Source organism: Pipistrellus kuhlii, unplaced genomic scaffold, assembly GCF_014108245.1.
Source record: "Pipistrellus kuhlii isolate mPipKuh1 unplaced genomic scaffold, mPipKuh1.p scaffold_m20_p_135, whole genome shotgun sequence".
Taxonomy (NCBI): Eukaryota; Metazoa; Chordata; class Mammalia; order Chiroptera; family Vespertilionidae; genus Pipistrellus; species Pipistrellus kuhlii.
In genome coordinates this window covers 107,482-123,782 of record NW_023425444.1, presented here as the reverse complement: position 1 = coordinate 123,782, position 16,301 = coordinate 107,482, and the positions used below count along the sequence as shown (strand labels likewise).

Sequence of the window (16,301 nt, the reverse complement as noted above, 5' to 3'; positions counted from 1 at the left end):
GGAGAGGGGACATGGGCCATTGGCCGGCCTGCCTGCTGGTCTGACTCCTGGCCGAGGGGACAATTTGCATATTAGCCTTTTATTCTATAGGATAGACTCTGGGTGGCCAGATGGTGTTGCCATCAGAGATCATCATCCTCATTTGGCCGCTCCGTGTATATCCAGGTATTGCAGGCAGGTTTCCGCTTATGGTGGCTCTATCTATAGGTGGCAAATTATGCCCTAACCAATGTGGCTCAGTGGATAGAGCGTCAGCCTGAGAACGGAAGGATCCTGGGTTCGATTCAGGTCAAGGGCATGTCCCTTGGTTGCAGGCTCAATCCCCAGTGGGGGTTGTGCAGAAGGCAGCTGATAGATGTTTCTATTTATCCTTCTCATCGATAAAAATATTACTGCCAAAGCCGGTGTGGCTCAGTGGATAGAGCATCGGCCTGCGGACTGAAAGGTCCCAGGTTCGATTCCGGTCAAGGGCATGGACCTTGGTTGCAGGCACATCCCCAGTTGGGGGTGTGCAAAAGGCAGCTAATCAATGATTCTCTCTCATCGATTCTAACTCTATCTCCCTCTCTTCCTCTCTGTAAAAAATCACTAAAAAAAAAAATATTACAAAAAAAATATTACAAAAAACAAAAAAAAAGAGGGCAAATGAGGACAGGGTTGTCCCCATCTTCACCCGGTGTTCTGCTGGGGGTGAAGTTACTGCTCTGAGCTTCCTGTAGCCGAGGGTGAGGGCAGGCAGGTGTCTTTACTGCTGGAGCGCTCTGCCCTGGCCCTGGTGGGCCTGCTCTTCAACCTGAAGCCAAACTGCTCAGCCGTGGACAAGCTGAACTGAAGAGTCATAGGATTATATATATATATTTTAAAAAATACATTTTAAGCCCTGACCGGTGTGGCTCAGTGAATAGAGCGTCAGCCTGCAGACTGAAAGGTCCCAGGTTTGATTCCAGTCAAGGGCATGTACCTTCGTTGCAGGCACATCCCCAGTGGGGGAGAGGGGGTGTGCAGGAGGCAGCTGATGGATGTTTCTTTCTCATTGATGTTTCTAACTATCCCTCTCCCTTCCTGTCTGTAAAAAAAAAATCAATAAAATATATTTTTAAAATACATTTTTACATTTTTATTGATTTCAGAGATAGAGAGAGAGAAAGAGAGAGGAGACATCAATGATGTGCATAAGCTCATGAGCTTGCTCCCCTGTGCCCTGGGCCCGGCCTCACCCAGGGCTGGGGCTCCCTCCTGGTGCCCCGCCATCCAGCCAGCTCTGCGCCCTCCCCGGCGGGCGGCGCCTGCAGACGCGGAGCTCGCAGGCCCTGCGCCGCGGAGCCAGTCCCGCCTTTGTTTGGCGCCGCGGAGACCTGCCTGCCGAAGAGGGGGAGGCGAGACTCCCACATCCCCATCGTTTTCCCAACACACGGCTCCTAATGTGTGTCTGCTTCCCGCCAGCCCGCCGCTCCGTGGGCTGCGCCGGCTGCGCCGCCAGCCCTGCTCCCTCCTGCCTGGTCCCCACCCCCGGGCCCGCGGGGAGAGAACCGCGACGCAGGCCCCTGGGGGCCGAGGGAGGCTGTGCCTGCGCCGTGCAGAGGTTCCCATTCATAAAACTAGCCACCCCCTTCCCTGCCCGGGGGGCCTGACCCTTCCCTTCCCCGCCCCCCGCCCCGCAGCCGGGTGGGCCGCCGGGGGCGCGCTCCCCAGGGCCCCAGCCTTACGGCGCTCCTGCGGTCCCGCTCCGCCGGGAAGCGGGATTTTAGGAATTTTAGGAATCCCAGCCCGGCTTTCCTCCCTCGGGCCGCACAGGAGGCTGCCATGGGCGGACACGGAGAGTCCACATGGCTCGTGTGGCTCGATCCATCTTCGCACAACCTCGCGTGCCCTTTGGAGTCGGTGTCTGGCATTTTGGGACTCGCCTCCTCCTCCCGCTCCAGCCCAGATTTAGGAAGCGAGCCTCAAACCCCGATCCCTACTCCCACCCCACCCTCCCCATCGGCAAACAACTGGCCCTTTAGGAACCCGAGATTCCCCTTCTGATGGGGCGGGGAGAGGGAGTGGGCGAGGTGGGGCGGGGCTCTCCATCCCGGTCCTAGATTCATTTTTTTATTTTTATTTTTATTTTCATTTCATTTTATTTTTTTTACACCATGATCAAGTGGAATTTATTACTATACTACAAGACTGTTACAATATTTGCAAATAAATAAATGTGATACACCCGGTCCTAGATTCTTTTTAAAAAATATATGTTTTTTATTGATTTTTTTACAGAGAGGAAGAGAGGGGGATAGAGAGTTAGAAACATCGATGAGAGAGAATCATGGACCAGCTGCCTCGTGCACACACCCCCCCCCCCCCCACTGGGGATGCGCCCGCCACCCAGGTCCATGCCCTTGACCAGAATCGAACCTGGGACCTTCCAGTCCGCAGACCGACGCTCTATTCCAAACCGGTTTCGGCTCGATCCTGGATTCTTATTAACAATGATCCTCTCCGCGAAACCCTGAGCATCGCCCCTTCGCTTCCGTGGCTGCAAGAGGCGCTGAGCCTCCCTCATTCGCTGAGCTGACGCCTCCCCCCTCCCCATCCCCTCCCTCCTCCCGGCCACCCCTTCCCCCTCTCCATCCCCTCCCTCCCCGACACCCTTCTCTGCCCTGGAAATTACAACTCCCCGGCGCGCCGCTCGGGGAGGAGGCTGCGGCGCCGGCGGGAGGCGGGGAGGGGATCCCCGAGCCAGCCCCGCGCTCGCCCTCCGCCCCCCCATCCCTCCCCTTCCCCCCCATCCCCCCGACTGCGCACCGCGGCCAAGGACAGAGGCGCCGCCGCAGCCGCCGCCGCGGAGCAGCAGAGAGAGAGGCGGGTCCACCCATCCGGCCGCCGGAGGAACGCCCCGGGCGCATCTGGCCGCGCCGCGGGGAAGGGAGGAGAAGGGAGGCGGGCGCGCGGGGGTCTCCGGGCCGCCGAGGCCCCCCCTCCCCCGGATCCTCACCGGCGGGGCGGCCCCTCCGCTCCGGTCCCCGCGCCTGGAACGCGGGCTCGGCCGGAGGCTCCCGGGCGCTGTCCGCCGGCTCGTGGTGCTGAACCTCAGCCCCGCGGCGCAGTGGCCTCCTGCTCGCCCGCCCGCCTTCTCCCCCGCAGATCGCCCCTTTTGGGGGGCGGGGCAGCGGGTAAACGGGGGTGCGGCTCCGGGCAGCTGCCCGCTGGAGCTGGGGGCTTTGGAGAGGGCGCCGGGGCTGCTGATTCATCCCCTCAAGCCCCGCAGCCCCCCCACCCCCGGGGCGGCGAGGGCAGCAGCAGCCGGACTCGGGGGCAGGAGCCTCGCATCGCGGGCTGGAGGTGAGGACCCTTCCCTTCTCCCGTTATCCGTCGTGTCGTCGTAGGGCGGCGGCCCCAGGACCGAGAGGGGCGTGCCCCCCGCGCTGCGCGGCCGGCAGACCTGCCGGGGTGATGCCCGCCGCCCCCTCCCGCCGCCTCCAGCCGCCCCGGTGCTGCTGACCGCTGGGGCCCTCCCCCCGGGACCCCCCCCCCCCGGGCGGCCGCGATGGAGGAGGAGCTGAAGTGCCCCGTGTGCGGCTCCCTGTTCCGGGAGCCCATCATCCTGCCCTGCTCCCACAACGTCTGCCTGCCCTGCGCCCGCACCATCGCCGTGCAGACGCCGGACGGGGAGCCGCACCTGCCGCCGCCGCTGCTGCACTCGCGGGGCTGCTCCGGGCTGCCGGCAGGGGGCGCTGCCGCCGCCGCCACCGCCGCCTCGCCTTCCCCGGACCCTGAGGCCGCGCCCGGCCCGGCCTGCGGCGGCGGCGGCGGCGGCGGCGGCGGAGGGGGCGCCGGAGGCGCAGCCAGCGGCCCGGGCGGCCCCGGCGGGGACCACGCGGACAAGCTGAGCCTGCACAGCGAGACGGACAGCGGCTACGGCTCCTACACCCCGAGCCTCAAGTCGCCCAACGGGGTGCGGGTGCTGCCCCTGGTGCCCGCGCCGCCGGGCTCCTCCTCAGCGGCCGCCGCAGCCGCCGCGCGGGGTGCCGCCGGCTCCTCCTCCTCCTCCTCCTCCTCCTCCTCCCCGCTGGCCTGCTCGGCCTCCAGCGCCATCACCTGCCCGCAGTGCCACCGCAGCGCCTCCCTGGACCAGCGCGGCCTGCGCGGCTTCCGGCGCAACCGGCTGCTGGAGGCCATCGTGCAGCGGCACCTGCAGGCGCGCGGGGCGCAGGCGGCGGCGGCGGCGGCGGGGGCGGCGGGGGGCGCCCCGGGCCCGGCCACCTGCCAGCTGTGCGACCGCACCCCGCCCGCGCCCGCCGCCGCGCTGTGCGAGCAGTGCGACGTGCTCTACTGCGCCGCCTGCCAGCAGAAGTGCCACCCGGCGCGCGGGCCCTTCGCCAAGCACCGCCTGGTGCAGCCGCCGCCGCCGCCCGCCGAGCCCGCCGCCGCGGCGCCTCCAGCCCCGGCCCCGGCCCAGGGCGCCCCCGGCGGCGGCTGCAGGAGCCCCGGCGGCGGCGGCGGCGCGGCCCGCAAGCCCCCCACGTGCCCCGAGCACGAGCTGGAGCACTACAGCATGTACTGCGCCGGCTGCCGCGCGCCCGTGTGCTACCTGTGCCTGGAGGACGGCCGCCACGCGCAGCACGAGGTGAAGCCGCTGGGCGCCGTGTGGAAGCAGCACAAGGTGGGGGAGCGCCCCCGCGGGGCGGGGTGTGTGTGTGAGGAAGGGGGGGGCGTGTCCGGGGGAAGGGGGTGTGGCCTCTGTGATGGAGAACTGGGAGAGGGCTGGCCAGAGGGTCAAGCGGACTGACCTCGTTCATTCATTCATTCATTCATTCATCCATTCACGCAGGGATGATCTCATTCATTCACTCACGCGGGACTGACCTGATTTATTCATGCATTCATTCATGCATGCATGCAGGGATGATCTCATGCATGCATGCATTCACGCAGGGATCTCATTCATTCATTCACATAGGACTGACCTCATTTATTCATGCATTCATTCATCTATTCATGCAGGGATGACTCATTCATTCATTCACGCAGGACTGACCTCATTTATTCATGCATGCAGGGATGATCTCATGCATGCATTCATTCATTCACTTGTTCCCTCATCTGCCATTGGACAAACACTGTAACGAGCTCCAGGTGCTCTGAGCCGGGTGTTGGAGTTGGGAAGGGCATGGAAAGATGACGTAGTAGGAAAGAGGATTCTAGGGAAAGGACATTTTTTTTTTCACGCCGAAAGTTGACCAGTGAGTTACCTTTTTAAAAACGTCTATTTTTGTGGATTTCAGAGCAGAAGGGAGAGGGAAAGAGAGGTACAAACATCCATGATCAGAGAGAATCATGGATCGACTGCCTCCTGCACGCCCCACACTGGGGATGGAGCCCGCCACCCGGGCTTGTGCCTGACCGGGAATCGAACCTCGACTTCCCGGTTCATAGGGTCAACACTCAACCACTGAGCCACGCCAGCCCGGCTCATCTTCTTATAGCAATCAGGACACCTCCCCAAAACAATGATGTAGCCCCAAATGTGGAGAGTGTTTCTGCTGAGACACCCTGCTGTGTAGTTACACAGACCTACACCCGGGTCTCGGCGCCTGTAATTCGAAAGCCTCAGGCACAGTGTAAAGCCCGCTGGATAATCACCCCTCATTCTGATCACTGTTGTGAGGGGGACGTGTAATTCTGTGTGTTTAGCTTCTAGCATGGTAGCTGCCCCGCAGTAACCAATGTGTGTTATTATTTTCCAAGTTCTAACACTTCAAACCACTAGACCTGTGGGAAAGCACAAGGGTACACAGAATGCTCATTTAACCTCAGTGGCTCGGTTTCCCACAGAAAAACATACGCTGATAACTCCTTTTTTAAAAAAATATATATATATTTTATTGATTTTTTTTACAGAGTGGGAGAGGGACAGAGAGTCAGAAATATCAATGAAAGAGAAACACTGCTCAGCTGCCTCCTGCACACACCCTACTGGGGATGTGCCTGCAAACAAGGTACATGCCCTTGACTGGAATGGAACTTGGGACCCTTCAATCCGCAGGCCGACGCTCTATCCACTGAGCCACACTGGTCAGGGTTGATAACTTCTTTATTTTAAATATATTTTTCTGATTGAAGAGAGGAAGGGAGAGGGGGAGGGAGAGATAGAAACATCCATGGTGAGAGAGAACCATGGATCAGCTGCCTCCTGCATGGATGGAGCCCGCCACCCAGACATGTGCCCTGACCGGGAATCGAACCGTGACCTCCTGGTCCCTAGGTGGACGCTCAATCCCCGAGCTACGCCGGCAGGCTGGGCTAAGACACACGGCTTCACAGTGAAGTGCACGCTGTGTGCCTCTAAGCCCTCCTTCTCCTCCTCCTCCTCCTCCTCCTCCTGTGACTCCCGTGCAGGCTCAGCTGTCCCAGGCTTTGAACGGCGTTTCGGACAAGGCCAAGGAGGCCAAGGAGTTCCTGGTGCAGCTGAAGAACATCCTGCAGCAGATCCAGGTGAGCCGGCCGCGGCGCCAGGAGGGCGGGGGGCGCAGCCAGCTGGGGAGGGGCGCCCGGAGAGAAGGACAGCGGGTGGTGAGCACGTGTTCAGGGATGTTGGCGAGGAGGCTGGCTCATCCTGCAGCCCCGGACGCTGCAGCCCGCCACTCTCGGTCTGCCCACCCTCACGCGGCTCCTGATACATGCAGGAGAGAGGGGATCATAGAAGGAGCTGGAGAGAAGGCGTGCCCCCTGCATGGCCACGCCATCCTACGCAGTGCCAGCCTGTCCGGGGTGTTTGGTACCCATGCCAGCCAGGCATCCACATGTAAATGCATTACTTACTAAATTTTTAAAAAATATATATATTTTATTGATTTTTTTACAGAGAGGAAAGGAGAGAGATAGAGAGTCAGAAACATTGATGAGAGAGAATTATCGGTCAGCTGCCTCTTGCACACCCCCTACTGGGGATGTGCCCGCAACCAAGGTACATGCCCTTGGCCAGAATCGAACCTGGGACCTTTCAGTCCGCAGGCCGACGCTCTCTATCCACTGAGCCAAACTGGTTTTGGCTACTTACTAAATTTTTTAAAAATATATTTTATTGATTTTATACAGAGAGGAAGGGAGAGAGATAGAGAGTTAGAAACATCGATGAGAGAGTGTCATCGATCAGCTGCCTCTTGCACACCCCCTACTGGGGATGTGCCCGCAACCAAGGTACATGCCCTTGACTGGAATTGAACCTGGGACCCTTCAGTCCCCAAGCCGACGCTTTATCTATTGAGCCAAACCGGTCCCGGCCTAAATTTTTTTTTTAAAACATTTTTATTGATTTCAGAGAGGAAGGGAGAGGCAAGAGCTGGGTTGTTGAGAGACATCCGTGATGAGGGAGAATCATGGATCGGCTGCCTCCTGCACGCCTCTGTTGGGGACCGAGCCCACAACCCGGACATGTGCCCTGACTGGGAATTGAACCATGGCCTCCTGGTTCTTAGGTTGACGCTCAGCCACTGAGCCACACCGGCCGGGCCTAAACAAGTGTATTTGTAGCATTCATGCTATGTCCCATCCTGAGCCACATGCAGACCCCGTGTCTGGCCTCAGGAGCTTGGTGTGTGAGGGAGAGTGCACACGCGTGTGCTCCGTGTGAACGTGCACATGGAGGAACGTGCACATGGGGACCCTGGACAGCACCTGTGTCAGGATGGAGGAGGAAAGGGATGGAGGGGAGAAGTCGGAGATGGCTGCTTGGGACACGTGTGTGCACGCAATAGGATGGGAGTATGCAATACGCAACTTGTGACCTGTTCCCGCCTCCCGCCCCCCCATCCTGCTTCCACTCTGCCATGAGGTATCCTGTGACAATAAAAACTCTGGAAGGATCCGAAACCAGTTTGCCTCAGTGGGTAGAGCATCGGCCTGCGGACTAAGGGGGTTCCAGGTTCAATTCCGGTCAAGGGCATGTACCTTGGTTGCGGGCACATCTCCAGTGGGGGGTGTGCAGGAGGCAGCTGATCGATGACTCTCTCTCATCGATGTTCCTAACTCTCTATCCCTCTCCCTTCCTCTCTGTAAAAAAAAACCAATAAAATAAAATAAAAATAAAAAATAAAAAACAACAACTCTGGAACAAGGTTTGAATGGCTAAGGGCTATCTAACCAGAGAGATGTGCCACGATGCACGCTCCCCCTCCCCCGGTCCATACGGGCACCGGGTGTCCTGTTTCATCCGGTCTCGGTAACCCCAGGACACACGTCTCTGACCTGCGTCCGTGTGTCTAGCACCCCCTGACCTCCCCAGGCCTCCCCCTGACCTCTCTGTGCCCCCAGGAGAACGGACTGGACTACGAGGCCTGCCTGGTCGCTCAGTGCGACGCGCTGGTTGACGCGCTGACCCGGCAGAAAGCCAAGCTGCTCACCAAGGTCACGAAGGAGCGGGAGCACAAGCTGAAGGTGGGTCCCCGGAGACCAGGGCGCCCAAGCCCCACTTCCTTGTCCCAAGGCTCCGGTCTGTTTTACAGACATCTGCCACCTCTTCCAGAACCTTCTCTGGGACTCGAGCCGCAGCCCGGCGGCTCTTCCCCCGGAGGGGCGGGTGACGAGGGCCTCTCTCCCCGCAGATGGTCTGGGACCAGATCAACCACTGCACGCTGAAGCTGCGCCAGTCCACGGGGCTGATGGAGTACTGCCTGGAGGTGATCAAGGAGAATGACCCCGCAGGATTCCTGCAGGTCAGCCGCTCCCTTCCCCCAGCCCCACTCCCCCTGCTGCTCCCTGAACCCCGCTAGCAAGGCCCCTTCCCTCGGCCTGGAGTTGTGTAGCCATTTAAAAAAAAAAAAAAAATATATATATATATATATATATATATATATATATATATATATATATATATATATATATATATAACTTTGCCAAAACCGGTGTGGCTCAGTGGATAGAGCGATGGCCTGCAGACTGAAGGGTCCCGGGTTCGATTCCAGTCAGGGGCATGTACCTTGGTTGCGGGCATATCCCCAGTAGGGGGCGTGCAGGAGGCAGCTGGTCGATGTATCTCTTTCATCAATGTTTCTAACTCTCCCTTTCTCCCCCTCTCTGTAAACAATCAATAAAATATATTAAAAAAAATTTTTTTATATCTTTATTGATTTTAGAGAGGAAGGGAGAGGGAAAGGGAGATAGAAACATCAATGAGGAGAGAGAATCATCGATTGGCTGCCTTCCGCACACTCCCTCCTGGGGACAGGACCGAGCCCACAACCTGGGCACGTGCCCTTGGCCGGAATCGAACCTGGGACCCTTCGGTCCGTAGGCGGACACCCCATTCACTGAGCCGCATCAGCTAGGGCGAGTTGCATAGTCTTTTGCTCCAGAAGACCCAAGTCCTCATCTTTTTTTTCCCAATTTTTTATTATTTATTTTTCTTGATTTCAGAGAGGGAGGGAGAGGGAGAGAGAGGGAAGCACCCATGACCAGAGGGAATCCCTGATGGGCTGCCTCCTGCACGCCCCACCCTGGGGATGGAGCCCGCAAGCCGGGCACGTGCCCTGATTGGGAATCCAACCGTGACCTCCTGGTTCCTAGGTCGACCCTCAACCACTGAGCCACACCAGCCGAGCTTAAGATATGATTTAAACCACACAGTGTGTCTGCATGCTCACCAGTGTGAGGTTCACTTCCTCTCGCCCAGGGCATCTCACTAGCCACGGGCAGCCCCTTCCTGCCCCCGAGCTCTGGGACAAGGCCCAACGCCTCCCTCATCCCTTTGCTTCCTGATCTCTCCTCCGCAAACCCAAACCCTGACCTCCGTGCTCCCTTTTAAGATCTCGGACGCCCTGATCAAGCGGGTGCAGGTGTCCCAGGAGCAGTGGGTGAAGGGCGCCCTGGAGCCCAAGGTGTCAGCGGAGTTCGACCTGACGTTGGACAGCGAGCCGCTGCTGCAGGCCATCCACCAGCTGGACTTCATCCAGATGAAATGTAGGGGTGAGCCGGGACTGGCCGGTTCAGCCAGGGCTGCTTTCAGAACGGGTGGCCCCTTCGAGGGGCCGCTGACAGGGGTGGGGAACCCCCGGCCCGCGGGCCATATAAGGCCTGAGAAATCCTTTGATCTGGCCCTGCCAAGGCATTAGGGGTGAGTTCATTAAATGCTTGACCAAACATAGCAGGCTATTTTTCTTTCTTTTTTTAAAAAAAATAGATATTTTATTGATTTTTTTAATGAGAGGAAAGGAGCGGGATAAAGAGCTAGAAACATCGATGAGAGAGAAACATCCATCAGCTGCCTCCTGCACCCCCCCCACTGGGGATGTGCCCGTCACCAAGGTACATGCTCTTGACCGGAATCGAACCTGGGACCCTTGAGTCCGCAGGCCGATGCTCTATCCGCTGAGCCAAACCGATTAGGGTGCAGGCTAATTTCTTTTTAAAAATTTATTTCAGAGAGGAAGGGAGAGGGCGAGGGAGATAGAAACATCCATGATGAAAGAGAATCATGGACCGGCTGCCTCCTGCACGCCCCTCACCGGGGATGGAGCCTGCAAACCCTGGGCATGTGCCCTGCTCAGGGATTCAAACTGTGACCTCCTCGTTCACCGGTCAACGCTCCACCCCTGAGCCAAGCAGGGCGGGCGCAGCAGGCTAATGATTGTGTCCGGCCTGCGAAGGATGTTATAAATATCTCAGTGGCCCCTGGCAGGAAAACGGTTCCCCACCCCTGCACTCGTGGGAGGGAGGCGGAGCGGGAGGGGAGAGATGCCTGCGTCACAGAGGGAGCGCAAGTCCCAGGCGGCCCCCTGGCCGGAACCCGAGTTTTCCCACCAGTGAAAGAGCATCGTTGTTCACTCAGAGACCCTTTCCCGCCCTCCTGTCCTTCCCCAGGCCCTGACCTTTGCCCTTCTTCCTCCTAAGCTCCGGGGGCCCTTCTTCTGCCTCTGTGGCTTGTTTCCTGAGCTGGCTCACTTCTCCTACCTCTATGACTCCCTAAAAAAACGTTCTCTTATGAAATAAAATAAAATAAGGTAATAAAATATATTATGCTCCCAGCACAAGGCTTAAATGCCTGCATTTTACAGCCCCAATCCCCACCCCTCCCCCAGCACCACCCCAGCCCCAGGTGTAAGGGGCCCTGTGGGCCCAGGAGGCAAGCGGATGGAGGCTCCCCTGGCATTTCTTTTCTTATTTTTTAAAAAATATAGTTTATTCATTTCTTAACGGAGAAGAAGAGAGAGGGAGAGTTAGAAAAATCAATGAGAGAGATACATCGATCAGCTGCCTCTTGCACACCCCCTACCGGGGATGTGCCCGCAACCAAGGCACCTGCCCTTGACCGGAATCGAACGCGGGACCTTTTAGTCCGCAGGCGGACGCTCTATCCACTGAGCCACACTGGTTTCAGCAAGGCTCTGTTGGAATTCCCAAGGACCCTCCAGTCCAACAGTCCAAACCAGTGGTTGTCAGCGGGTGGGGGTGAGGGGGAGGCACCTGCTGGGGCCCCTTAGGTTCCCAGATGCCCTGTGCCTGCCCTCCCCTGCCCACCCGGAGCCTAGACCCTGGGGTGAGGTGTGCACAGGACAGGCTGGGAGTGGCTGCAGGGTGGATTCCTCCTGGGGGCCGGGCCGGGAGAGGGAGGCGGAGGGGGCCCGCAGGGGCCCGGGTGCCCTGAGAGGAGGGGTCGCGCCCTAACCCAGGGTCCCTGTCCCCGTGGCAGTGCCGCCGGGCCCCCTGCTGCAGCTAGAGAAGTGCTGCACCCGCAACAACAGCGTGACACTGGCCTGGAGGCTGCCGCCCTTCACCCACAGCCCCGTGGACGGCTACATCCTGGAGCTGGACGACGGCGACGGGGGGCAGTTCCGGGTGAGCCCGCGCTGGGCTGGGGGTGGCTCTGGACCAGCCTGAGAGGCCGCCCGTCCCTCTGATGCCACCGGAGAGGGTATTGGCTCCAAGGACAGAAGGATGGGGTGCCAAGGCCCTGAGGCAGGAATAACACACGGAGCGGCCAGAGGATGATGATCTCTGAACACATCATCATCTGGACGCTCCGTGTGTATCCTATAGAATAAAAGGCTCATATGCAAATGGTCCCCTCGACTAGGAGTTCGACCAGCAGGCAGGCCGGCCATCCGCTTATGTCCCCTCCCCCTGGCCAGGCTGGCCGGACCCCACCCATGCACGAATTTATGCCTCTAATATATATACACCGTATTTTTCGGACCATAAGACGCTCCGGACCATAAGACGCACCAGTTTTTAGAGAAGGGAAATGAAGAAAAAAAGATTCTGAAACAAATAGTGTCCTAAAATATTTTATGTGCATTAAAACCCAACATCACAGTCATAAACACATGTAATCAATCCTGTAAAGTAAACAGCAGCATTTAGAACCATTTTAGAGCCGGGTAAGCACACAGAGACCACACAGAGCCGGGCAAGTAAAAAAACTTTTTTTTTTAAAGTATATGTGTAGGCTATATTTGGACCATAAGACGCAGGGACTTTTTCCCCCCACTTCTGGGGGAAAAAAAGTGCCTCTTATGGTCCGAAAAATACGGTATACACTGAGTGGCCAGATGATAATGATCTCTGAATGCATAATAATCTGGCCACTCAGTGTGTATGTATATTTATATATACATATATTAGAGGCCCAGTGCATGAATTCGTGCATGGGTGGGGTCCAGCCAGCCTGGCCAGGAGGAGGGGACATGGGCCGTCGGCCGACTTGCCTGCTGGTCGAACTCCTGGTTGAGGGGACAATTTGCATACTAGCCTTTTATTCTACAGAATGTACACGGAGTGGCCAGACTATTATGAGTTCAGAGATCATCATCATCTGGTGCCTCTCGGTGTATTTTATTGATGTCAGAGAGGAAGGGAGAGGGAGAGAGAGATAGAAACATCCATGAGGAGAGAGAATCATGGATCGGCTGCCTCCTGCACGTCCCACGCTGGGGACGGAGCCTGCCACCCGGGCAGGTGCCCTGACCGGGAATCAAGTCAACCATGACCTCCTGGCTCATAGGTCAACGCTCAGCCACTGAGCCACGCCGGCTGGGCATCCCTCTTATCCTTTTCACTCCAACTCGCCGCTGAGAGACGTCCTCCAGGTAACGGGTGCCGGCCGCCCGGCCTTGGCTCTCTTCCAGGAGGTGTACGTGGGCAAGGAGACGCTGTGCACCATCGACGGCCTCCACTTCAACAGCACCTACAACGCCAGGGTCAAGGCCTTCAACGCGTCCGGCGTCGGGCCTTACAGCAAGACGGTGGTCCTGGAGACCTCCGACGGTGAGCCCCGGGGGCTCTGTCTCCGAACCCCGGGGAAAGCCTGCTGGCAACTCCCCCCCCCCCCCGTCCCCCCCGCTGACCGGCATCTCCCCCACTTCCTGCCTTCCCAGTGGCCTGGTTCACCTTCGACCCCAACTCGGGGCACCGGGACATCATCCTGTCCAACGACAACCAGACGGCCACCTGCAGCAGCTACGACGACCGGGTGGTGCTGGGCACGGCCGCCTTCTCCAAGGGCGTGCACTACTGGGAGCTGCACGTGGATCGCTACGACAACCATCCGGATCCCGCCTTTGGCGTGGCCCGGGCCAGCGTGGTCAAGGACATGATGCTGGGCAAGGACGACAAGGCCTGGGCCATGTACGTGGACAACAACCGCAGCTGGTTCATGCACTGCAACTCCCACACCAACAGGTGCGCCCGCCCTGGCCCTGGCCCTGGGCCCTGGCCCTTGGCCCGTTGCCCCGCCCTCCTCCGGGCCTCAGGAAACTTTTAACACAAGACCTGATACACTTGAAAAATCAATAGCGCCGTGAGGACCTTTTTGCCATCCTCCCTAGGCCGTTGGAGCGTAGGAAGTTGGAGTGTTCTTTTGCCCCCTGGCTGGTGTGCTCAATGGTTAGAGCATCAGCCTGCAGACCGGAAGGGGTCACAGGTTCGATGCCTGGTCAAGGGCGTGCACCTTGGTTGCAGGTCTCCCACCAGGTGGGAGGCAACCAATCGAGGTGTCTCTTTCACGTCAATGTTTCTCTCTCTCTTTCTCTCTCTCTCTCTCTATCTCTCTCTCTTTCCTCCTCCCTTCCTTCTAGAATTCAGTGGGAATAAAATATCTTCATGCATCGGGCCTCTAGTAAAGTAATAAAATAAAGCATGCACACACACACATACATACATATGCCGGCCAGGCATCTGAGCACTCTCTCTTTTTTTTGTTTTTTAATATATTTTATTGATTTTTTACAGAGAGGAAGGGGGAGATATAGAGAGCTAGAAACGTCAATGAGAGAGTAACATCAACCAGCCTCTTCTTGCACCACACCCCCTACCGGGGATGTGCCCGCAACCAATGTACATGCCTTTGACCGGAATCGAACCCGGGACCCGTCAGTCTGAGCCAAACCGGTTTCGGCTCTCTCTTTTTTTTTTTAAGTCATTTTTATTTATTATTATTATTATTTAATATATTTTATTGATTTTTTTTTTACAGAGAGGAAGGGAGAGGGACAGAATGTTACAAACACAGATGAGAGGGAATCATCCATCAGCTGCCTCCTGCACGCCCCCCTCTGGGGACGTGCCGCAGGCTGACACTTGACCCACATGGGTCTTGGCATCCGAGCACCCGCTAGGCGGCTGTCCTGAGACACCCGGACGCCCCGGGCTGGGTGTGTGACGGCCCACGGGGGGTGCTTCTCTCCGCAGGACGGAAGGCGGCGTGTGCAAGGGGGCCACGGTGGGCGTGCTGCTGGACCTGACCCAGCACACCCTGACCTTCTTCATCAACGGCCAGCAGCAGGGCCCCACGGCCTTCAGCCACGTGGACGGCGTCTTCATGCCGGCCCTGAGCCTCAACCGCAATGTGCAGGTACCGCCTGGGGCTCGGGTGGGGAGGGGGGGCATCCTCAGGGCACCGGGGCAGCCGGAGGTCCCCACTCCTGGGGGCACACGCGTGGGCCCAGCCTGAGTGACCTGAGCCCACAGCCCCGCCATGCAGAGATGTGGCTGCCTGTGGCCACCAGGTGCTCAGGGTTCGAGGGGCGGCCTCACCCCCCTCACCCGTCCTGCGTTCCCTTTCCAGGTCACCCTGCACACGGGACTGGATGTGCCCACCAACCTGGGGCGGCCCAAGCTGGCAGGCAACTAGCCCCCGCTCCCGCCCAGCAAGGGCATCTGGGAGGTCACAGCCACGCCGGCCGATGACCCCGCCATCGCAGTGCCCCCCGGAGGCCCCTGAGTATCTTAGAGACGCAGCGTTTCCGATGGGGGACGGAGGCTGGGTGGCAGGCTGGGCCTGCCTGGCCGCTGGCGGCAGGGAGCATGGAGGTGTGCCCTCCTCGGTCCCCCCTGACGGCTCCATACTCACCGAGGACCTCGCTCCGGGGAGGGAGAAGGATCGGGGCCGTGGCTGTTTCCTGGCGTCAGGCCCCAAAGCTTGTCTTCTGCGGAGGAGGGCGGAGGTGGAGAGAAAGGCAGACGTGGGACTGTCATCCCGAGAGCAGGAGGCGGGAGGCCCTCGGGGCCTGCCCGCCGCCCGGTGCCCGCTGCCCGCTGCCCGGAGCCCGGAGCCCGCTGCCCGCTGCCCGCTCCCCGCTGCCCGCTGCCCGCTGCCCGCTGCCCGGAGCCCGCTGCCCGCCGCCCGCTGCCCGGAGCCCGCTGCCCGGACCGCTGCCCGCTGCCCGCTGCCCGCTGCCCCGCTGCCCGCTGCCCGCTGCCCGCTCCCTGATGCCCGCTGCCCGCTGCCCGCTCCCCGCTGCCCGCTCCCGCTGCCCGCTGCCCGGAGCCCGCTGCCCGCCGCCCGCTGCCCGCTGCCCGCTGCCCGCCTGCCCGCTGCCCGCTGCCCCGCTGCCCGGAGCCCGGAGGCCCGCTGCCCCGCTGCCGCCGCCCCTGCCCGGATCCCCGCTGCCCGGATGCCCGGAGCCCGCTGCCCGCCGCCCCGCCTGCCCGCTGCCCGCCGCCCGCTGCCCGCTGCCCGCTGCCCGGAGCCCGCTGCCCGCTGCCCGCTGCCCGGAGCCCGGAGCCCGGCTCTGCCAGGAGGCGATCTGGAGCTTCAGGGAGCTCTGCCGCTGCAGGCGAGCCCGGGATCCGCAGCAAAGGCTACCCAGTGATCCTCCGCCTCTCACCGGACTGTTAGCAGCCTTCGAGTTTCCTAGGTCCTCCATCAACCACCCTCCCTCTCCTCTCCCGCCCCCCTCCCCCTCTTCCCCTCTCTCTTCTTCTCTCTCGTCTTCATTCTCTCTCTCCCTTCTCTCTCTCTCCTTAGCGTCGCTTTCTCGTCTCTCTCTCTCTCCTTATCTCTCTCGCTCTCCTCTCTCTCTCTCTCTCTCTCTCCCTCTCCCGCC

The 16,301-nt window shown here is 59.5% G+C and overlaps 1 protein-coding gene across 2 annotated transcripts; it reads left to right on the top strand.

Annotated features, from left to right (window-relative positions):
• The first annotated feature begins 3,490 nt into the window (after window positions 1-3,490).
• Window positions 3,491-15,539, top strand: TRIM67 (tripartite motif containing 67). Of its 2 annotated transcripts, none has more exons than XM_036436335.2 (10): window positions 3,491-4,645; window positions 6,382-6,477; window positions 8,296-8,418; window positions 8,586-8,696; window positions 9,786-9,945; window positions 11,669-11,814; window positions 13,104-13,242; window positions 13,353-13,656; window positions 14,665-14,827; window positions 15,041-15,539. In XM_036436335.2, the coding sequence occupies exons 1-10, from the start codon at window positions 3,530-3,532 to the stop codon at window positions 15,104-15,106; spliced, it is 2,424 nt and encodes an 807-aa protein (XP_036292228.1). In that variant the 5' UTR covers window positions 3,491-3,529; the 3' UTR covers window positions 15,107-15,539. The 2 variants fall into 2 exon arrangements, with proteins under 2 accessions (XP_036292228.1, XP_036292229.1); XM_036436336.2 differs by having other exon boundaries at window positions 9,786-9,939; window positions 15,041-15,538.
• Window positions 15,540-16,301: the final 762 nt, after the last annotated feature.